General features: G+C 43.2%; 1 protein-coding gene across 2 annotated transcripts in view; it reads left to right on the top strand.

Annotated features, from left to right (window-relative positions):
* The first annotated feature begins 3,242 nt into the window (after positions 1-3,242).
* The window catches only part of LOC126293478 (natterin-3-like), a 118,481-nt gene continuing 96,906 nt past the window's right edge, over positions 3,243-24,817 (top strand). The window contains exons 1-2 of one of the 2 annotated variants that reach the window (XM_049986721.1): positions 3,244-3,342; positions 20,954-20,998. In XM_049986721.1, the coding sequence (XP_049842678.1) occupies positions 3,336-3,342; positions 20,954-20,998 (52 nt within the window). In that variant the 5' untranslated portion in view covers positions 3,244-3,335. Of the gene's footprint in view, positions 3,343-20,953; positions 20,999-24,817 lie in introns of both variants that reach the window. The other variant, XM_049986720.1, reaches the window with a different exon arrangement.

Genomic DNA, 24,817 nt, shown 5'->3' with positions numbered 1-24,817 from the left:
CGATATGGAGAAAATCTCATGAATCTATGCACCTCGCATGTCAGCAGGAGACTATTCAAGATGGTGAAGTCTCTGTAATGGTGTGGGCCGTGTGCTGTTGGAGTGACGTGGGAATCGTGTTTCGTCTAGATGCGATTCTGACAGGCGAAACGTGCGTAAGCATCTTGCCTGATCAGCTGCATCCAGTCATGTCCATTGTGGCTCTGATCACTAAGTGACTTAACATCTGAGGTCATCAGTCCCCTAGAACTTAAACCTAACTAACCTAAGGACATCACATCCATGCCCGAGGCAGGATTCGAACCTGCGACCGTAGCGGTACCGCGGTTCCAGACTGAAGCGACTAGAACCGCACGGCCACACCGGCCGGCCATGTCCATTGTGCATTCCGACTGACTTTGGCAATTCCAGCACGACAATGCGACACCCCACACGTCCAGATCTGCTACAGAGTGGCTCCAGGAAAACTCTTCTGAGTTTAAACGCTTCCGCTGGCCACCAATCAGGCAAGAACATTATTAAAGCGTATCTGGGATGCCTTGCAAGGTGCTGTTCAGAAGAGATCTCCACCTGCTCGTACTCTTGTTTATAGACAGTCCTGCAGGATTCGTGGTGTGAATTCCCTCCAGCACTACTTCAGATATTAGTCGAGTCCGTGCTACTTCTGCATGCACGCGGGGCCCTACACGATATGAAGCTATTGTATCAGTTTCTTTGCCTCTTCACTGTAACAAGATATAATACTTTTGACTCTACAGAATAAAATATAAAATTTTTGAGGGTGATGATGATAATGGCAGTCGTGATGGAAGTAAGGAAAAGAGTTGAAATCTTTGTTATAATTTCTTAGACTAATAATCTGTAAACATTAGACATTAGCAACAGATAACTACTTGATGTTTCGCCAAAAATTAGCAGTACTCCTAGGTTCGAGCAACATGCGAATATTAAGGGAGTGTAGGCGTTCACTTCGCAAGTAAATGTAACCATCATTTGCTACAAACTATCGTCTACGTACAAATCGTAAATGGTCCGCAGTGACGATAGAACGGCAATCAGTGCTCGTACGGAATCATATACAGGGTGATAGATGGCGCTGTAATAGTCACAAACGTATAAGTGCGTGGTATCACGTAACATTTCACCAGTGCGGACGGTATTTGCTTCGTGACACATTACCTGTGTTAAAATGGACCGTTTACGAATTGCGGAAAAGGTCGATATTGTGTTTATGTGTGGCTATTGTGATCAAAATGCCCAACGGGCGTGAGCTATGTATGCTGCTCGGTATCCTGGACGACATCATCCAAGTGTCTGGACCGTTCGCCGGATAGTTACGTTATTTAAGGAAACAGGAAGTGTTGATGATGCCCGAATAGGTGTTTTAGCTGCTGTCGCGGCTAATCCGCATATCAGTAGCAGACAAACTGCACGAGAATCGTGAATCTCAAAAACGTCGGTGTTGAGAATGCTACATCAACATCGATTGCGCCCGTACCATATTTCTATGCACCAGGAATTGCATGGCGACGACTTTCAGCGTCGTGTGCAGTTCTGCCACTGGGCACAAGAGAAATTACGGAACGATGACAGATTTTTTGCACGCGTTCTATTTAGCGACGAAGCGTCATTCACCGACAGCGGTAACGTAAACCGGCATAATATGCACTATTGGGCAACGGAAAATCCACGATGGCTGCGACAAGTTGAACATCAGCGACCTTGGCGGGTTAATGTATGGTGCGGCATTATGCGAGGAAGGATAATTGGCCACCATTTTATCGATGGCAATATAAATGCCTGCCGGTGTGGCCGAGCGGTTCTAGGCGCTTCAGTCTGGAACCGCGCGATCGCTACGGTCGCAGGTTCGAATCCTGCCTTGGGAATGGATGTGTGTGATGTCCTTAGGTTAGTTAGGTTTAAGTAGTTCTAAGTTCTAGGGGACTGATGACCTCAGATGTTAAGTCCCTTAGTGATCAGAGCCATTTGAACCATTTTTTTCTTTTGGAATCTAAATGGTGCAATGAATGCTGATTTCCTACATAATGTTCTATCGATGTTACTACAAGATGTTTCACTGCATGAGAGAATGGCGATGTACTTCCAACATGATGGATATCCGGCACATAGCTCGCGTGCGGTTGAAGCGGTATTGAATAGCATATTTCGTGACAGGTGGATTGGTCGTCGAAACACCATACCGTGGCCCGCGTGTTCACCGGATCTGACGTCCCCGGATTTCCTTCTGTGGGGAAAGTTGAAGAATATTTGCTACCGTGATCCACCGAAAACGCCTGAAAACATGCGTCAGCACATTGTCAATGTATGTGCGAACATTACGGAAGGCGAACTACTCGCTGTTGAGAAGAATGTCGTTACACGTATTATCAAATGCATTGAGGTTGACAGACATCATATTGAGGATTTATTGCATTAATGTGGTATTTACAGATAATTACGCAGTAACAGCATGCGTTCTCAGAAATGATAAGTTCACATAATAACAACCGAAATAAAATGTTCAAACGTACCTACATTCTGTTTTTTAATTTAAAAAACCTACCTGTTACCAAATGTTCGTCTAACATTGTGAGCCATATTTCTTTGCGTACTACACGAATATGTAATAAAAAAATGGGGGTTCCCATTTAAAGACATACAGTTGTTATCCGTTTGACCTATGGCAGCGCCCTCTATCGGGCCAACCATAGTGCCATCTGGTTTCCCCCTTCAAGCTAGACAAGTTTCGTTCTTTGCAGTTTTTTTTCGTTTGGCGCTTATTTCGTCAGATATTGGCCAGCTCACAATCAATGGAGCACCCTGTATATTCGTTTTTCTCTCACTACATTTGCGAGTGGATCAGGAAAGGAAGTGGCTGAGATCGGTACAAGGTACCATACGCTATTCATCTGTTGGTGGCTTGCGGAGCACGTGTGAAGATACAGAAGCATAGGCGAAACGATCGAAACAACAGTTTCTGGCCTGTCCGCTTTTAGAGCTCCTGTGATTTCTGAGCCACGGTGTGCCAGCCTCCCACACCTCTTAGCTGGCTGGACCGACCCTAGCGCTGTTAACAGCGCGGCAGCACGTATCTTCCTTATCTGAGTGTCAACAAGCCTCTGGCCCGAGCTGGATTGTCAGTCATTCGCTCCGTTCCCTTCCCCTCTCCTCCCCTCCGCTCAAGGCACGTAAGTCCTCCCCCCCCCTCCCCTCCACAAGCTGTTAGCACATTAGTAAGCTCCCCACACACGCTTCGCCAGTGCGACAGCTTGCGAGTCGGTGATCGCTACGCTACGTTACTTTCGTCGTCGTTTCTCGTACCAAGTGGATTTACCATGGGACGTGAGTATCTCTTTTCCATAGCCATAATTCAACATCCTCATTAGCAACAGAACCACTCTTCACTTTTCCATACGAAATGTAATGTGCGATAACTCGTACAAAGCAACCATCCACTGCACATATTCGACTTTCGATACTTAGAAGTTCAGAGAATCTCAAATCCAATACGTGACTGTTGGATTTTACGAAACTCTTCTCTAGACTTGGCCACTGTTTCTATGTTTCGATAACAGTGTTCGATACGTGGAACTGTTTCATTGTTTCGGAACGGCTGCGGTCCACTGTTTCGAAACAGTAGGGTTTCATTCCGCCCCTGTCTCGGATAACTGGACCAGATTCGATGTCGAGCCAGACACAGAAACTGTATCGTTGTTTCAAAATAAGGCTGTTTCAGTCCACCTGTGCTTGGAACGGACTAACTGTATCGAAACAGTGATGTTTCATTCCCCTCTGTGTCGGACGAGAATCGGGTTCGGCACAGGTACTGAAACACATACCACTGCATGAAACACTTTCAAGAGTGTCGAAGTTTAAGATATACGAAAATGAAGCTTCGTTTCTAGCTGACTGTCATATCCCGAAATGGCGTAACATCTGCTTTATAAACACTAACCAAACAATACAACAACACATACTATTCACATTCAAACTAATAAATATATGAAAATCATTCAGTTAAATTACTCTTTTTGATAACATACGCTTCTCTGTTCATATACTGTAATAATATTAAGAAACGTAAGTAAGCCTATAACATTTTGAATAAAAAAAGGCGTAGAGTGACAGTTATTAGACATATGCATAAATTTTATGTAGGTATAATTGGAAGCAATCTGTTTGACATATCACTGATAGTGTAATGGTGAACGGGAAGGACTAGGAAGCATGGTGAATTTATAGTAACCGTTCGAAACACCTTGAAACACAAAATTTTTTTCTGTTATATTTTGCTTTTTATTCGAATTATTTAGCATTATTTGTGAGTCTATAGTCACTGTGCCTATTATCCAGAATGATTCCCTTTGTGTGCATGGAAATTAGCCGGATGGGTATATTACCCATACTAACAGAATATGGGAATCCCAGTAGCATATCCGTTGTTTCTGCAGTTTCCTCCCACCTCCAGTTCCGTTCGTGGTGGTTCTTCTGTCTTCAGCTATGGCTGTCCTCAGCCAATTGATAAGTATGAAAGTCACACGACACGAAAGCAGCGCATTGCTGCAGGAAATACGAAACTACCAAGACGCCTAAGTAATAATTTCATAGTTTCTGCTATATGATTAGCGCTCTCGCACCTCATTTGTGTTTATGTGGACATACTTATACATAGACAGTCAAGATGATAAAATGTATAGGTTTATTAGATTACAAAACACAAACTATTTCACTGTTTCTAAACAGCGTATCGAAACATTACATTGTGCTGTTTCATTTGTTTCGATTCACGTGTTTCAGTTTGCCCATCTTTACTCTTCTCCAGTACAAACGGAAAGCTAACACGTAGTACTATAATTTCAAAAACAATCGTATTTCTTTACAAAAGGGAAGCAAATTGTTACAATTACAAAGGATATTAAAAGAAAGTTCGTCTTTTACGAATTTTATCAGGTTTCATCGGTATTAACTGTTTCAGATGCACAAATTTGCGGAAAAATATTACAAAACTTCAATTTTCTCAAGTAGAAATTATTTTATTTCAGACCATTATTAACACTCAAACTGAGTTGTGACTTTGTTGTACCAGAAGTAGCGTTGTGGGGTCGAAAAGGACACCGCTTTTGTTTGTGCACTGAGAAGTAATTTAATTTTCTTTCATTATAAATATTTATTCATAAATTTCATACTTGCATGTATTAGAATACAAAACATCAGTTTAACAGAAAAAAACTCAAAATAAATCGCAGAAGAAAAACAAGTTTATTAAATCCTGCATAAAACCGACGTGAAATGAAACATTAAAATTCAAGAAGGGTTTATTGTGTTAGGAGAACAGTAATAGATAGCTGTAAGATGAACAAATACGGAGTGAAAAATTAGCAGCATATAATGAACACACTATTTACACATCGTCACTGAACCTCCTTTCTGTTTTCATTTTGCGTTATCTTAGTCACAGCTTTGTTCTGAAGCAGTTTCATTTTCACTGTTGCAAGAAGTCACTTTCATCTTCGAAATCATTTTCCATCGCTATCTTCGTTTTGTTCTTACGTTTACCTCACAAAATCCAGAAAATCTGCATCAAGCACTGACAAACGTATGAGTGTCCCAAGCCATAGGAACACTTAAAATAAATGGAAATAATAATGTAGCCTAAAAATAAAATGATATTTAGTTGATACATTACGTTTGACCGTATTGAAACCACAAACACTTACGGTATCGTGCGGTCAATAATGGGACCACCCAAACTTTACGGCTAAGCACTGAAAAAGCAGACGACTCGATATGCTTCTAGTTCGATTGTCGCCAAGGTGTGTCGAACCTCCAACACAGAATGACCAATAGAGCAAATGGCAGGGGTGTACAGTTTCACTGCTATCGAAGAGGACCCCACTCCGTTTGAGTGTTAACGAAATACGTATCAGAACATACCGTAACACACAACAGTAGCATAAGAACGAAAGAATATAATCACTAAACAGATAGACAGCAACGGAAACAATGAAAATGTATGTAAAATCATGTTATCCATGTAATACCACAAATACATAAAACATTGTAAGAATTCCTATTACAGATTATCTGTTGATGGCTGCATAGCTAAAACAGGCATATAGCAGCGCAACTAGTTGTAAAAAAATTATTAGGTCCTTGACATTTATTACGCAGCAAGGCCCGAGGATTTCTAATTCTTGTCATATCCTGTTGTCAGTCTACTTCTGCACTGGCTGTGGGGGCATTGCAGAATTGCACACGGTCAACATAGTGTACTATCTAACGTTATGTTTTTCTTTCTCCAAATCAGGAGGACAGCCCTTTGAAAGTCAGTCACGTGTGCATCCTTCAGATCACTTTTACGAGTGATTTAAATTCTTGACTACTCCCCAGTGTACACGTCAGACTATTTCTGTACCGCCCCACATTCTAATTGTACACGGCAAAAAGAACACTTCAGTAATTCCGCGCGAGTTCTGATTTCTCATATTTTATCACAATTATGTAAGTGGGTGTCAACTGAATATGTTCGCATTCGGAGGAAAAAGTTGATGACTGAAATTTCTTGAAAAGACTTCCACGGAACGGAGAGCGCTGTTGTTCCAATGATTTGAGACCTAAACTCGCGCATCACATCCGTGACACTCTCTCCACATTCCGAAACAAGCTGCCCTTCATTGAACATTTTCCATGTCCTCCATCAGTTCAATCTCCGAAGGAACCCATACTGAGCAGCAGTACTCTATAAGAGAAGGAGCAAGCGTAATGTAGGCAGTTTCTATAGTAGATGTGTTGCATCTTATAACCGTTCTGCCAATAAAACGCTGTCTTTGGTTCACCTTATCCTCAACTGCACTACGTTATTCATTGTTGTGTAAAGAAAGTGTGTAACAAAAAGTTGCCAAACCAACTGATAAAATGTTCGAATTACAGGGTGTAAAGATAGCCGCTAACTTCGATTTATAGATTTCCCGTCTTCACAATCGTTATACGATTTATCGAATGTGCCAAGATGCTTAGGATTTCTTCGATTTAGCGAGGTTTTTTCACGCGACCGGACAACTTGTTTGAGTCATCGGGAAATTCGATTTATCGAAGCTCTAATATGCAAGAATCGACTGTACGGATTCTTTAATTAATTAAATATTAAAACCGAGAGATACAATCGCAGCTTGCTGTTCATGTCTGTATTACGTGCATTATATGCTGAATACCAGATGTTTTTTCGTTTTGGCGGAAGTTCCTTGCAGTAGTAATGCTCTGCAGCTCTTAATTGGGTCTAATCGTGAAATGAATCAACATGTACCGTTACCTTAGAAATTTTTTTACGTTTGCGCAGTTTTTTGTTAACTGCAGTTGTAATAAAGTAGTCCTTTTTGTGCAAGCGGTCGTTGCCTACACTCTGAGATACGTCTAAAATTTCACCGTGTGAACATCACAGTATTCATCAACAGATTTCGGTGTATGTTGGACCGTTATAAGACTGTCTAAATTACAAAGGAAGTGATACCTCAGCAAATGTATCAAGTACTGATACACGTGCAAATGAGAGAGAATTTGTAATAATGATTACGGAAAACATGAATAGCTGAACACCATACAAAACCTTTCCTGAAGCTACTGTAGTCTTCGTGTGCTTCGTGAATTCTTCCCAGGCATTGTTTTCCATCCGTTTATTTCACAATGAAGGCGCAATGTAAGAATAAGATTTGTATGACGCCCAACTGATCGGGTCTCATTCCTACAATTGAAGTATACACGCGTCAGCATACTATTGCATGCTATGTACTTTCTATAACAGAAAAAAATAGGTTGTAGTTGTTAAAATTAAATTCCACGAATAGTTTCTGTGCTTACATGGAATTTGGCTGTAAGTTACGACATCCCAGAAAACCTGTGCCACAACCAAAATCAACCGTCTTGTATTCAGCACAAGGTAAACGTAATTTCAAATTTGAAAATCCGCCTTAAGATGCACCTGTATGCCCGAAACCTCTAATGACACCATTCCTTTTTAATAAATAATGCTATCGACAAAGATTGGTTGCTGTTTTTACTTTTTTTGTAAGAAATTTCCAATAAAATTTAATGTAACCTCGTCATATATATAATTTATCATGTAAATGTGTATCAAGATTTGTGTCCCGTTGCCCTGTAAACCAAAACACACTTTTCTGAAAACTGCTATCCAATGCCACTTTCTGTCGGTCACTTTAACACTCCAGTATCAGTTTTGGAGATACTGCTACAGAGGTCGCTCTTTCTGTTCCACGTTATTTTCCCCTCAAACATAAACGCTCAGCCATCTCTGATCCGTGCTTGGGTTACCATGTTGCCACGTGCTCTTAAATACGTTGTTTAATGTTGACAAAATGATTTTGATTGAAGTGAAAGGAAAAAACGTATTGATCTGACCAGTAGAGCCGCGCGGGATTAGCCGAGCGGTCTTAGGCGCTGTAGTCATGGACTGTGCGGCTGGTCCCGGCGGAGATTCGAGTCCTCCCTCGGGAATAGATGTGTGTGTTTGTCCTTAGGATTATTTAGGTTAAGTAGTGTGTAAGCTTAGGAAATTATGACCTTAGCAGTTAAGTTCCATGAGATTTCACACACTTTTGAATTTGACGAGTAGATTATTTAACTCCGTGAGTTATTTAAAGAGAAACACGGTTTATGTATATTAGATAAAATAAGGCATCTTGGGTTAAATCCTGTGTGGCTAATGTGAAATGTCACGTCGTCATATAAGACCAAGACCACAGTATGTAATTTGTCATGTCAATATGTATCAACCGTTGTCTTATACTGCCAAATGCATTTTTCTACAAACTTATATCCATTACCACTTCTTGTTGGTCATTAGTTTCCGTGATTTATTTGAAGAGAAACACAGTTTATGTATATTAGATAAGTTACCTTAATGTTGAATTAGCAAACTGGTTTTATACACACCTACATCCTGCATTGTTGGCTAACGTGAAATACCACACCATGACAATTGTCATGTAAATATGTACAACAGTTGTGTCCCATTGCCCTGTCTTATATGTAGGACTGCCAAATGCATTTTTCGGCAAACTGCTATCCAGTACCATATGTTGTTGGTCATTTTAGCACTCCAGTATCCATTTTGGAGATGGTAATATATTTCTGCTCTTTCTGTTCCACGTTATTTTCCCTTCAAACATATACGCTCTGCCATCTTTGAACTGTGCTTGGGTTCCCAGATTGCCACTTGCTCTTTGAAACTTTGATTAATGTTGACGAAATGATTTTGTTTGAAGTGAAGGGAAAGAAACCGGTCTGAGCAGTACGTTATTAACTCCGTAATTTATTTGAAGAGAAACACAGTTTAAGTGTATTAGATAAAATAAGTTATCTTGATGATAATGTAATTAGCAAAGTGGCAACGCACCTACATCATGTGGTGTTGGCTAATGTGAATATTAAGATCCTTTTATTGACAAACATTCTCGACGACAACCAGTGAAAGTGGCAGGTTTCACAATATTCTGTAAGAAATGTAGCTTAATCGCCGTAGGTGAAATATGGCAAAAGAGAACGTATTTTTTGGTATCAACAACGTAGGCAGTAATTGTTGTTTTGTTAACAATGCAGGAATATACACGTGTCAACTGTCTTCATACGTCTGTGTCTCGTCTATTCGACGTCCTTGTGAGAATTTCGTCCTCTATAGTCTTGGGCTGGCATGATCTCATGTTAGAATCCCTCTCTATAGCGTGCTCCTTTTAAATAATCGTGCGAAAATTACTTTGTGCGTAAACAATTCTTTATTGTCACATGATAGGGAATATTGGACATAAAGACTATTAATAAACATAACACGTCTAAAGCTTTGTTGGACAACAGTGCTTCTGTGATTAATCAATTGATGGGTCCTGTAAAGTCAAGTGACGGACACTACAAATCGTCTTGCTCTCACTCACTCCATCTGAAGGGAAGGATAATGGGATGTTACAATTATTCACTATTTCTGTAATCTAGGTGGTCATTATAAACCATTTTCCCACGCCTTAATTGTCTTACATAAGACATTTAAACATCTTCTCTGGAACAGTCTCTTTTTCTTACGAATTCAGTGATATCCATAAGGCAATCGTACACTCTATACATTAAAAATAAAATACGAAGTTGCTTATACTCGAAATTGACTGGGAAATCAGAACAACAAAGTTACTGACATAATTCGTGTAGAACAAATGACGTTCGGCAAAACAACGATTTGTAACAAAACTGACAAAATAGATTCGGGCCTAACTTATAAATACAGCAGTGAAAATAGGTTTCCAAAACCGCAATTTCGTCTTCCGCAAGCTGTGTTGCGCGAAAACTCTGTGATTGTAAGCGATTTTTGGAGTATTCCAAATGCTGGTATTAGATTGCTAGTTACTCGAAGTATTAGGTCTAAACGTAGGTTAAAATGGCAAGGTTTAACGCGACGAACTTAAGCATATCTCAAAGAGTGCAGAATACTCGCCAACGTATTAACAATCTGACTCACTACAAACCGTCACTCTTAGTCAGGGGTCATTCCACAATGGTCTCTTCCCGCGAGTAGTTGAACGGACTGCGACAGGAAAGATTTAACCACGTAATAAGGCAAAGATGGCCAAATTAGGGTCGTCCGATTATTGCGGATATATATATATATATATATATATATATATATATATATATATATATATATATATATATATGGTTTGTTATTAAATTTATATCTCTGACGATAAGCTAGTTTTATCGTATGTGTAATTTAGGACTGTCTTTAGTTCTGAGTTATCAGCCATCGACAAACAAAAGCTAAAAAACCTCCGATCACGTAGGTAAAAAAAAAGTTGTTTTCTCTACGTCACAAACCTGAAACCGTTGTCCACCATCTTTAGTAGCCCAAAACATTAGGTTCGGCGCGGTGATATCCGTGACGTCAGGCGCGGTGATATCCGTGACGTCAGTATGACCTCCCCGTGCCCAGTTCGACCGTGTTGGGTGTATTGACTGTGTGGAGACGTAGTTGTTTCATCAGATATGTTGCGTTGTTTTTGTCAGTGCTGAGCAATCCGATCTTAGTCTAAAGTTTAAAGGAATGACATTTCATTTGCGAGTGGAGCCGCTTAAGCAGCATTTTCTTTTGCGTACATGCACTACGTTTGCAGTACTTTTATCGAAGTGGTTTTAAGCCTGTCATTTGACTTTAGATTTGCCTTACTTTACTCAATGTGCGTTCTTTCTCTACCTACCTGTCTTTTTCATTGCCTTCCAAATCGCTCCGATGTATGAGCCATACTGTATTAGAGGTCTCTTCCCCGCACAACACATGTCTACGTAATCACGCCGATTGTTGGGGCAGCATCTGATGCGCTTAATTCCTCCCGCCGATAATTGTTCATGGTTCACATTTCCTACTACATTACAAAAGATACTGGCGAGAACAGCCGGAGACAGAGGTCATGTGTTTGTGTCAATTTTGTGTGTATGATTGTATGTATGTGTATGTGTGCTTTGCTTCCTTTCAGAAGAAGGCTTTGGCTGAAAACTTTTCGTCGTCGGTGCCTGTTGATCGGCACGCGAGTGGCAATCTATCCGTTTCACAGTACAATTGTTCCCCATTAAATATGTTGTAAATAACCCTCTGCACTTCAACAGGAGCAATGTTTACAAAATTACAGTACCAGAAGAAAAAAAATAGCATTCATTACGCCACATTATGGCACTTATCTGTTTCACAAATAGGGGAGTTAACAATGCTCCAGCCTAAAGTTTTGATCATTTACTCATTGATATACACTCCTGGAAATTGAAATAAGAACACCGTGAATTCATTGTCCCAGGAAGGGGAAACTTTATTGACACATTCCTGGGGTCAGATACATCACATGATCACACTGACAGAACCACAGGCACATAGACACAGGCAACAGAGCATGCACAATGTCGGCACTAGTACAGTGTATATTCACCTTTCGCAGCAATGCAGGCTGCTATTCTCCCATGGAGACGATCGTAGAGATGCTGGATGTAGTCCTGTGGAACGGCTTGCCATGCCATTTCCACCTGGCGCCTCAGTTGGACCAGCGTTCGTGCTGGACGTGCAGACCGCATGAGACGACCCTTCATCCAGTCCCAAACATGCTCAATGGGGGACAGATCCGGAGATCTTGCTGGCCAGGGTAGTTGACTTACACCTTCTAGAGCACGTTGGGTGGCACGGGATACATGCGGACGTGCATTGTCCTGTTGGAACAGCAAGTTCCCTTGCCGGTCTAGGAATGGTAGAACAATGGGTTCGATGACGGTTTGGATGTACCGTGCACTATTCAGTGTCCCCTCGTCGATCACCAGAGGTGTACGGCCATTGTAGGAGATCGCTCCCCACACCATGATGCCGGGTGTTGGCCCTGTGTGCCTCGGTTGTATGCTTTCCTGATTGTGGCGCTCACCTGCACGGCGCCAAACAGGCATACGATCATCATTGGCACCAAGGCAGAAGCGACTCTCATCGCTGAAGGCGACACGTCTCCATTCGTCCCTCCATTCACGCCTGTCGCGACACCACTGGAGGCGGGCTGCACGATGTTGGGGCGTGAGCGGAAGACGGCCTAACGGTGTGCGGGACCGTAGCCAAACTTCATGGAGACGGTTGCGAATGGTCCCTCGCCGATACCCCAGGAGCAACAGTGTCCCTAATTTGCTGGGAAGTGGCGGTGCGGTCCCCTACGGCACTGCGTAGGATCCTACGGTCTTGGCGTGCATCCGTGCGTCGCTGCGGTCCGGTCCCAGGTCGACGGGCACGTGCACCTTCCGCCGACCACTGGCGACAACATCGATGTACTGTGGAGACCTCACGCCCCACGTGTTGAGCAATTCGGCGGTACGTTCACCCGGCCTCCCGCATGCCCACTATACGCCCTCGCTCAAAGTCCGTCAACTGCACATACGGTTCACGTCCACGCTGCCGCGGCATGCTACCAGTGTTAAAGACTGCGATGGAGCTCCGTATGCCACGGCAAACTGGCTGACACTGACGGCGGCGGTGCACAAATGCTGCGCAGCTAGCGCCATTCGACGGCCAACACCGCGGTTCCTGGTGTGTCCGCTGTGCCGTGCGTGTGATCATTGCTTGTACAGCCCTCTCGCAGTGTCCGGAGCAAGTATGGTGGGTCTGACACACCGGTGTCAATGTGTTCTTTTTTCAATTTCCAGGAGTGTAAAATGCTTGACAAACAGGAAAGTGAAATTTTGAAACTAAACTGAAAATTTTTCACTTTGACAACTCCTCATATTTCTCAGAAGATTACCTATTACTCTTATGTGTAAATGTTGATAGGTAGAAATTAGTGACTAAAATGTGTCATTAAAAAAAAGAAAAAACTAACAAAAGATGAACATGGAGGCATATTTACAAAAAAATTATGTCGGTGTATAATGATTCGCTCCACATCATTACAATTTATCATGCAAATGATACATGGAACATAAAACGAAGTAACTAACTATTGGTATGTCACAAAGCGTGGTAGAGGCTTAGATACATTGAAATGCTCAAGATGAAATTCAAAAGGAAAATCAAGCAGATGATGAAAGTAGATGTACGAGGGTAATTCCCAAAGCAAGGTCCCCTTTTTTATATAAGTACATAGACCTCTTTATTTCTATTATGGTTTACATCGGTTTAGAGCTTGAACATTTGCAATTTTTCGACATAATCACCATTTCTGGCGATGCATTTTTGTAGACGCTCTGGCAGTTTTTGTATGCCCATGGCATACCAGCTCGCTGTCATGCTGTTCAGAAAGTTATGAAGCTCTTCTTTCACCTCGTCGTCCGAGATGAATCGCTTTCCGGCCAGATGTTCGTTTAACCTATGGAACAGGTGATGTCACTGTTCAAATCAAGACTGTTGAGTGGGTTGGTGATTATGTTTCACAGAAACTGTTGCAGGAGAGCAACGGTTTGCCGAGCGATGTGTGGGCGAGCGTCACGGAGAATGTGTACGCCCTTGCTCAACATTTCTCGTTCTGAATTGCCCTTTTGAGTTTTTCAGAGTCTCACAGAACCTGTCAGCGTTGTGGTCCCAGCGATTCAGCTCCGACAACGAGGTGAAAGAAGAGGTTCACAACTTTCTCAATAGCATGGCGGCAGGCTGGTATGACATGGGCATACAGAAACTACCACAGCGTCTACAAAAATGCATCGATTGAAATGGTGATTATGTCGAAAAATAGCTAAATGTTCAAGCTGTGAACTGATGTAAACCGTTGTAGAAATAAACAGGTCTATGTACTTATAAAAAATAGGAGACTTTACTTTTGGGATTAGCCTCGTACATTGCAGACGTGCTATATTTGGTTGTTCCTGACAAATTGACAATGTTACAGGCGACAAATAGTCCGGGGAAGAAACAAATAGGCTGCTGGTGGAAAGGAGGAATTGTATGTTACACAGTTCAGGCTACCATTACTAAGAATTGACTTACATACATGTTAAAGTTAAATATATGTTTTATGGGGTCTTAACAGTTTGAGACCTTTCCCATAATCACGTTTATAAGCTTCTCAAGATGTTTAAGAAATCATATGGTTTTGTTACCCTGTAAATGCTGTTGTTGGGCACACACTGAGTGACGGATCATAGGTAAGATTTCAAAGTGAGAAGTTGTGTAAACTACTATGAAACAAATGTACTAACAATCTAATAAAGGAAGAACTCTATTCTGCATGGACGTATACCTGTATGCAGTTCTGTTTCTTTGAATGCCCGAGGCAGGATTCGAACGTGCGACCGTAGCGGTCGCACGGTTCCTTCCTGAATCGCCTAGAACAGCTCGGCCACCCAGGCCGGCACACATGCCTCACTTCTTTCCTTATTGCACACGTTTATGGGCTAACAAAGAACACATAAATAACGTTTTCACAAACGTGAACGTTAGAAGTATTGTTTGTACTAGTTGAAAGCTGAAGCTAACAGTTCGCAAACAAGCATTTGTTTGGGAGTTCCAGCTTCCTTTGCCATGTATACAAGTACAGTGAAAGTGGAATAAAATGCATTGCGAAAGCATCCTTTTCCCGTTACATCCTTATGTTTTTGGTTATTCGAAATGTATCAATAAAACCAAGTTACATTAACGAGACCAAATGTGTCGTATTACTAGAGCTAAGATGAATTCAAGAACTGAAAAACATTCGAAATTGCCTTCCTAACACTATGTTATTCACGCAATTACTGTAATTCTTAGTATTTAAAACAGTTTTTGCATGCGTACGACAGAAATAATGAGCAAGAAGCAGTCGTAAACAATAATCTGCTACTGTTTTAGACTCGACATTCACTGTTTTATCTCCGGGAAAACCGGCAGTCTACAACATACATAGGCACTAATTTTCCCAACCTTCATAGAGCTGCAAAAGGAAGCCACACAAACATCTTAAAAAATTAGTAATCTACACACACGTGGCAAAAAACTAAATAAAGTTTTGAATGAGCAAACAGAACTGAAAAATAAAGAACTCTTGTGACATCTTTGACGAAATTCTTATGGTAGCGATAGAGGAGTTCGATCAAAAGACGGTTCTAAAATTTACATACGATATAAATCGATTTTCGTCAAAGATATAAAATTAGTAACAAACGATATTTATGACGCACAAAAAAATACAATATCGTAGTGGTCATGCGCAAGTAAGACAAGACAGAAGGTGATCACAATTGAAAAATAACATTTACGATCCTGTAAAGCAAAAATTATACACAGAAGCATATACAAGGTGTTACAAAAAGGTACGGCCAAACTACGAGGAAACATTCCTCACACACAAAGAAAGAAAATATGTTATGTGAACATGTGTCCGGAAACGCTTGGTTTCCATGTTAGAGTTCATTTTATTACTTCTCTTCAAATCACATTAATCATGGAATGGAAACACACAGCAACAGAACGTACCAGCATGACTTCAAACACATTGTTACAGGAAATTTTCAAAATGTCCTCCGTTAGCGAGGATACATGCATCCACCCTCCGTCGCATGGAATCCCTGATGCGCTGATGCAGCCCTGGAGAATGGCGTATTGTATAACAGCCGTCCACAATACGAGCACGAAGAGTCTCTATATTTGGTACCGGGGTTGCGTAGACAAGAGCTTTCAAATGCCCCCATAAATGAAAGTCAAGAGGGATGAGGTCAGGAGAGCGTGGAGGCCACTGAATAGGTCCGCCTCTACCAATCCATCGGTCACCGAATCTGTTGTTGCGAAGCGTACGAACACTTCGACTGAAATGTGCAGGAGCTCCATCGTGCATGAACCACATATTGTGTCGTACTTGTAAAGGCATATGTTTTAGCAGCACAGGTAGAGTATCGCATGAAATCATGATAACGTGCTCCACGGAGCATAGGTGGAAGAACATGGGGCCCAATAAAGACATCACCAACAATGCCTGCCCAAACGTTCACAGAAAATCTTTGTTGAAGATGTGATTGCACAATTGGGTGCGGATTCTCGTCAGCCCACACATGTTGATTGTGAAAGTTTACAATTTGATCACCCTGGAATGAAGCCTCATCCGTAAAGAGAACATTTGAACTGAAATGAGAATTGACACATTGTTGGATGAAGCATTGGTAGAAGTGTACCCGTGAAGGCCAATCAGCTTCTGATAATGCCTGCACACGCTGTACACGGTACGAAAACAACTGTTTCTCCCATAGCACTCTCCATACAGTGACGTGGTCAACGTTACCTTGTACAGCAGCAACTTCTCTGGCGCTGACATTAGGGTTATCGTCAACTGCACGAAGAATTGCCCTGTCTATTGCAGGTGTCCTCGTCGTTCTAGGTCTTCCCCAGTCGCGAGTCATAGGCTGGAATGTTCCGTGTTCCCTAAGACGCCGATCAATTGCTTCGAACGTCTTCTGGAAATCTGTCTCGATACAAAACTACCGCTCCACGGCTATTGCCCCGTGCTAATCCATACATCAAACGGGCATATGCCAGCTCCGCAGTTGTAAACATTGCACTGACTGCAAAACCAGATTCGTGATGAACACTAACCTGTTGATGCTACGTACTGATGTGCTTGAGGAATGAGTCACATGTCAACACAAGCACCGAAGTCAACATTACCTACCTTCAATTGGGCCATCTGGCGGTGAATCGAGGAAATACAGTACATACTGACGAAAGTAAAATGAGCTCTAACATGGAAATTAAGCGTTTCCAGACACATGCCCACATAACATCTTTTCTTTATTTGTGTGTGAGGAATGTTTCCTGAAAGTTTGGCCGTACCTTTTTGTAATACCCTGTATACAGGCTGTTGGGAAACCCGCGTTACAAACTTGTAGGACTTGTAGAGGGTAGTAGAACATAATAAAGCTTTGACACGTTGATATTACTACAGTACGCGAGGGAAACCATACGACTGTTGATCGACCGCCGTGTCGTCCTCAACACTCATCACCGGATGAGCTATGGGCAGTCGGGGTTCGTGGCATCGAAGTCCCGGCCACCCCTGACGTTTAGAAGTTGGTACAATATTGCAGTGTCTGTGTCACTCTGATGACGCTGCACTGCGGCCACCACAGCCGTTACGAAACACGTCAGATGAATTCGCAATTGCTATAGAATGGAATGACGGTAGTCAAAATTTGTGGTGGCCCGGCACTCGAACCAGGGTTTCAGCGTAAGGCTGACGACGTTTGGAAGTTTGTGTCAGGCCATGAGTCGTGCACGGATAGCCTAATGAGCACTAGGATATTTTGTGAGCACAGGTCTGCTTTTTAAGGTCGGATACGAAACCCTCACCCTTCCTCGTAGTCGTGGAGGTCTTGGACTAGTCCACGTACGCGACCGAGCAGTGGCTGTTTATGTAACCACAATGATGAAGATGTGGACACGACACCGGATGTCTGATGGGCACGTTGATAGACGAACTCGTTCCACCTTCTCGTTCGGCTCCGGTAGCGGTGTCTCACATCTCACCATCGCTTGCCCATATGCGAACATTTTTTGTGGAACACAGTTATGTACATTCAGAACAACCGACAGCCAAATAATGCCGTAGAGCGCCGCCAACCAATAGATACTTGCTCAGTGGTATGGCGTGCAGTGCACCACTCACACATTGATACGGGATTGTGGTATCAGGTGGTAAATGGGAAATACGTGACTCGTTCCAGGTCGCATACAATTCATACAGCGGACGAGCCACTGTGTCCGCAGTGCAATGTTATAGACACAGAGGAGCATCGCCTGATATGCGGACCTTCGACGGACGTATGGTGTTTGGTCAAAAGAAAAAAAAAATGGTCACCTTCCTCCTTCGGGTGGGGCCGCAAGCAATAGAAAAAATGGTTCAAAGGGCTCTGAGCACTATGGGACTCAACTGCTGTGGTCATTAGTCCCCTAGAACTTAGAACTACTTAAACCTAAATAACCTACGAACATCACACACATCCATGCCCGAGGCAGGATTCCTACCTGCGACCGTAGCAGTAGCACGATTCCGGACTGCGCGCCTAGAACCGCGAGACCACCGCGGCCGGCGCAAGCAATAGAACCACGGATGCTACTTCTCCCAGATATGACCTATTATCCCCGAACAAAGACAAACGCAGTGACTTGGATTCGAGGTTTGACACTGCGTTATCTTTTCCGAGATGTCAGTAAGAATGTGCCCGACTTTTGTGCCTTACTACAAGAACATCACTCACAGCTTGTGAGACATCCGAGACATCGATTACGCAAATTTTTTTAGGGAGTGCCTTGCTTGATCCCCCACCCAGTTGGGGTGTCCCGGGTAGGAGAATGTAATTATTGCCTATAAGTATCAGAACAAGAAAGGACCAGGACAGTGGAGGGGATCCACCATCACACGTGAAGACGTACCCGACACCAAGGCGAGGTATAACGCGAGTAGCGAGGTACGCGCCCAAAAGAGGAACGTTGTCCGTTATTGTTTTGTACTGATAGAAGCAGGATATTTTTTTCACTATTATGTAAAAAAAAAGGTCCACCTATTTACGTTCCCCAGAAATATTTTATTTTATAAAGGTCATCATCTTATATATTAAAAAACGGCAAAAGAAATTAAAAGGCACAACTCGCGATAAGCGGAAAACCCGGGATCGAATCTCAGTATGGCATAAATTTTCATTGTCTTCATTGCACTCTACAGTTGATGGTGGTAGTCATTATTCCCACTTCGAATTCATCTGATGCGTTTACAAGTTGGGGCCGATACGTCTCCATCCAACAGCTCCTCAGTTGGCCTCGCGAGGGTGAGGGCGCCCTCGTTCAATGCTGCCACTACGGAAAAATTCATGGCAACAGCAGGAATCGAACCACCGGTCCCCCGCATGAGGGCCTGCAGCGTTGACCGATTTTTTTTCGCATTCCTAATTATAAATAGCACTCCGTCTTCAGGCCACAAGTGGCCCATGGGGACCATCCGACCACCGAGTCATCCTGAGTTGAGGATGTGGATAGGAGGGGCATGTGGTCAGCACACCGCTCTCCCGGTCGTTTCGATGGTTTTCTTGGACCTAAACTTCTACTAGATGGTCGAGTGACCCCTCAGTATGCATCACGAGGGTGAGTGCACCCCGAAAAGTAGCAACAGCGCATGGCGGCCTGGATGGTCACCCATCCAAGTGCCGACCTCGCCCGATAACGCTTAACTTCGGTGATCCGACGGGAGCCTGTGCATCCACTGCGGCAAGGCCGCTGCCCCTAATTATAAAGGAACCCATAAAATAGGGAGTCTAGTTGCCGTCGCCAATTTGACCCTAAACACAAAAATGTCTGCACCTTGTCAGGCGGTGGCCCCTAGCTAACCCAATCCCAACAGTAGTATCTTAACAAAGAAAGGAGTGAGATGGTATTAAGTGAAAGTAACAGAAATTTTTTCCTCGGTCCTGTGGAGTGAAGACCATGAAGCTGCCCGAATCTGTGGAGAAATTCCACGCACGTCATCTCGGAATAAAGGGGTATACCGTTGGGGATCGTAGCAGCAAAACATCTACAACAGTGCTTCAGATCTATTGCCCATTGCAGGTGCATCCCGACTGCCCGGCGGGTCGTAGAAAGTACTCTAAAGGAAATTGCAAAAGTATTGCCTGTATTTCGCATTACGAACAATGGTTCAATGTCGTTCGTCTGTATAAGCCCGAGAAACTAGAATACTCTTCTGCCCCCCCCCCCCCCTCTGTCTGTTGTTTGAGTCCTCTCTCAGGATTGTGTGTGTGTGTGTGTGTGTGTGTGTGTGTGTGTGTGTGTGTGTGTGTGTGTGTGTGTTGTCCCGAGTATCCCCCCCCCCCCCCTCCCTCTTGAGTCTGATGTTTTGAGTCCTCTCTCAGGCATGTGTGTGTGTGTGTGTGTGTGTGTGTGTGTGTGTGTGTGTGTGTGTGTGTGTGTGTTGTCCTGAGCATAAGTTAGATTAAGCCTAGGGACCGATGATCTCAGTTTGGTCCCATAGGAACTTATCACAAATTTACAATGTTTTTCCCTTTTGTCGCAAGAAAATATCGAACTGCAAAGCCGCTGAAGCAATTCACAGAGTGAGTCTTCTGCTGTTGGTAGCACATGTCATCCTCGGACAACACGGTTTGTGTTGTTATTCTGAGTGGCACGTGTGAGGAAGGCCAATATTCGCTGGGCAAAGCGCCAGACGTTTGCTGCCGGGTCACAAATGAGGCGATGATCGGTCGACCAATCAGCTACGATGGTGGACCGCAGTATGCATTACTTACAGATAATTTTATCAACAACAAATGACTCATTTTAAAACAATAGCAATGTCACATTTGAATAGCGCTGTAACTAGAAGAGTCATTGCAAACTCCCCACTGCTTTTTGTTTTCCTCCCTTTCAGTTGCCCTGCACTTCTCTATGTGATATGGTAAGCACTTACGTGCTGATTTCTTCTTTCTCGTCAAATTCCAGGTTCCAGCTCGTCTTCCTCTTCCTCATCATCTTCCGATAGTGATGGTACGTATCCATATTATGTCACTGTATGGTTTTGTGCTTGGATGGATGCGCTGAATCGCTTCCAGGTCTCGCAGTATTTGCTTTGGTGCTGACAGAGTGAACTCGCTTCTTCGCTTCACTGTGCTGGCGCATGAAAATAATATTGAGAAAGCTGCAATTAAAAGGTTGGAGAACGGCTTCCCTTCAGCATGCTTCCCAACTCACTACCCCACTGAAGCGATCACAGGTTGTGCAATTTCCACAATGCGAAAAGAACGTAAGTCGTATGCTAGTAAGCTGCCGTAGGTACAGGATAGGGGATTTCGGCCATCTAACTTAAAATGTTTCTCTATACGTCGAGGCGGTAGTAGGAAAGTCATCGCCCGGTTTGTGGCGGAGTGTACATTGTGTACCGTGTCACTTCCCCAAACTTCTTTTCCTGTCTCGAATGGTGCGTGTCAAAAACGATTCTTGGTAACCTTCGCTTGAATTCTGTTTTCTAATTTTTCCCCTCGTGGTTATTTAGCGGGATATTTGTAGAACTGATATAGGGTTAGCGAAAAAGGACTTACAACTTTGGACTGATATACAAATTATAATTAATGTTTTTATGTACGTTAATAATGGAAGCAGAACAAATGAATTAAAATTGGTGACACAGACGGGACTCGAACCGTGGTCTCCTTCCTTGTTAAACACAAGTGCTTATCACTACACCACCACAGCACTATCGCTGATATTGATCCACGAACTCCCTCATTCGAGTGCCCTTTACGACACAAACTTGATATCTTCATATCTTCAGCTTATTTTCCCCCTACATTGTAACTATTGCCAGAGCTCTCTGGCATTGGAATGGCACCCCAGCGTTGGAAGTAATGGGAAAGTCTGTACCATAGGTGATCTTATAGATATTGTGATTAATTTTTTCCCAGAGACATTTAAATTTTCTCTGCCTCGTGATGACTCGTTGTTGTGTGATGTCCTTAGGTTAGTTAGGTTTACGTAGTTCTAAGTTCTAGGGGACTGATGACCAAAGATGTTAAGTCCCATAGTGCTCAGAGCCATTTGAACCATTTTTGAACCAGAGATATTTAAGTCTCATCTTTCTCATTACGTCCAATGCTGGGGCTCTATTCCAGTGTCGGGATAATTTAAGGGGAAAATAAGCTGCAGCTAAGTTCGAAGTTTGTGTTTGGGAGGGAAATTGACTAGCGTAGTTCGTGCAGTATTAACCACAGTGTTGCTGTCGTATAATGGTTACCATTTCTGTCTTGGAAGCAAGAAGACTGGTGTTCGAGTCTCGGCTGTGGCACACATACTAATTATTTTCCTATGCTTCCATCATATTCGTAGATATACAAATTTATTAAGGTAACTTACAGAATCGGTAGATGTGTCATTTTCCAACAAACAACTTCAAGCTTCATGTTAACGTGTCAAGTATCGCTTTGGTCCGATGTGAGCAATATTTTTGATGCAGCAAACCGGTAATCAATTTCTTTCCACACTCATTGTAGCAAATCGGGGGTAAATTGTGCAACGACACCATGGATTCGTTTTTTCAGGTCTGCCAAATTATTTCTTAGGGTAACAACACACACACACACACACACACACACACACACACACACACACACACACACACACACACACACACGGTCTTTAATGAAACCTCAGAGGAAGAAATCCAGTGGTGTGAAGTCTGGGAAGCGAAGTGACCGTGCGACTGGCCTTTCACGGCCTTTATCGGGGAGACTCGAGCTTCTGTGAGGGAACGAGTCTTGCTGGTGGTAAACCAATCCATGTCGGTCATCTTCACCGATCTGTGGAATTAAAAAGTTGTCAAGCATATCGTGATACACAATATCAGTGAAAATTTTCTCCATGAAAAAAAAAATGATTTGGGGGCTGTGACGAATGTTTCAAGACGCATGTGGATTTTCGCTGGCCGGCCGGTGTGGCCGAGCGGTTCTAGGCGCTTCGGTCTGTAACCGCGCTACTGCTACGGTCGCCGGGTCGAATCCTGCTTTGAGCATGGACGTGTGTAATGTCCTTAGGTTAGTCAGGTTTAAGTAGTTCTAAGTTCTAGAGGACTGGTGACATCAAATGTTAAGTCCCATAGCGCTCAGAGCTATTTCAACCATTTTTAACTTTCGCTGCCTTCTTTTCTGCAGTTGCGAGTGTTCGCCATGACCCGGATCGAAATGTTGACTCATCGCTGAAGATTATTATGTTCAGGTCTCATCGCCTTTTATCCGAAGCAACATTTTCGCACGGAATTCCCCACGAGCAACCTAATCTGCATCACTAACGTGCTGTGCCATTGGTTTCAAATGCAAACGTCTATACTGTACGCGCCAGACAGTCTTTTGCGGAATGCCAGTCTTGAGAGACACACGTCGCGCTAATATTCGTGGACTGTGGGCAAAGCCCTCCCTATCCTATTCGACGTAATCATCAACATGTGGGCGGCCTGGCGATTTATAGCGTTGCAGTGAAGAATCCTTCCCAACAAGGCTGCAAATTATAGGCCTACACGGAGGTTCTTTAGCGTACTCGGTGCGACATTTACGCCAAGCAGTTGCAGAGCTCGTTCGTGGTCTAGTGGCTAGCGTTGCCGCGTCTACATCTCGGGGTCCCGGGTTCGATTCCCGGCCATGTTGTGGATTTTCTCCGCCCTGGGACAGGTCGAGCATTTCATCATCTGTCATGAAAGTGGCGACATTGGACTGAGTAAATATTGGGCGCTGACAAGCGCGCAGTTGAGCACCCCACAAACCAAACATCATCATCATTGTCAGGGTTCTTTTCATGAAAACATAACACACAGCGAACACGCTCCGCACCTGTGAAAGTAGCATTTTAACTGCTCACTACGCTAGCGCTCGTGGTGTCGGAATGGGGTACTGATGCACAACTTGAACCAACATCTTACATCTACATCTACATTTATACTCTGGAAGCCACCCAACGGTGCGTGGCGGAGGGCACTTTACGTGCAACTGTCATTATCTCCTTTTTCTCTTCTAGTCGCGTATGGCTCGTGGGAAGAACCACTGTCGGAAAGCCTCCGTGCGCGCTCGAATCTCTCTCATTTTACATTCGTGATCTCCTCGGGAGGTATAAGTAGGGGAAGCAATATATTCGATACTTCATCCAGAAACGCACCCTCTCGAAACCTGGCGAGCAAGCTACACCGCGATGCAGAGCGCCTCTCTTGCAGAGTCTGCCACTTGAGTTTGCTAAACATCTCCGTAGCGCTATCACGCTTATAAAATAACCCTGTGACGAAACGCGCTGCTCTTCTTTGGACCTTCTCTCTCTCCTCCGTCAACCCGACCTGGTACGGGTCCCACCCTGATGAGCAATACTCAAGTATAGGTCGAAAGGTTTTTTTGTATGTCACCTCCTTTGTTGATGGACTACATTTTCTAAGGACTCTCCCAATGAATCTCAACCTGGTACCCGCCTGAACAACAATTAATTTTATGTTATCATTCCACTTCAAACCGTTCCGCACGCATACTCCCAGATATTTTACAGAAGCAACTGCTACCACTGTTTGTTCCGCTATCATATAATCATACAATAAAGGATCCTTCTTTCTATGTGTTCGCAATACATTACATTTGTCTATGTTAAGGTTCAGTTGGCACTCCCTGCATCAAGTGCCTATCCGCTGCAGATCTTCCTGCATTTTGCTACAATTTTCTAATGCTGCAACTTCTCTGTATACTACAGCATCATCCGCGAAAAGCCGCATGGAACTTACGATACTATCTACTAGGTCATTTATATATATTGTGAAAAGCAATGGTCCCATAACACTCCCCTGTG

Source organism: Schistocerca gregaria, chromosome 10, assembly GCF_023897955.1.
Source record: "Schistocerca gregaria isolate iqSchGreg1 chromosome 10, iqSchGreg1.2, whole genome shotgun sequence".
In the NCBI taxonomy this organism is placed as follows: Eukaryota; Metazoa; Arthropoda; class Insecta; order Orthoptera; family Acrididae; genus Schistocerca; species Schistocerca gregaria.
Note: the sequence above shows the minus strand (reverse complement) of the source record. Positions and strands in the feature narration are given on the sequence as shown.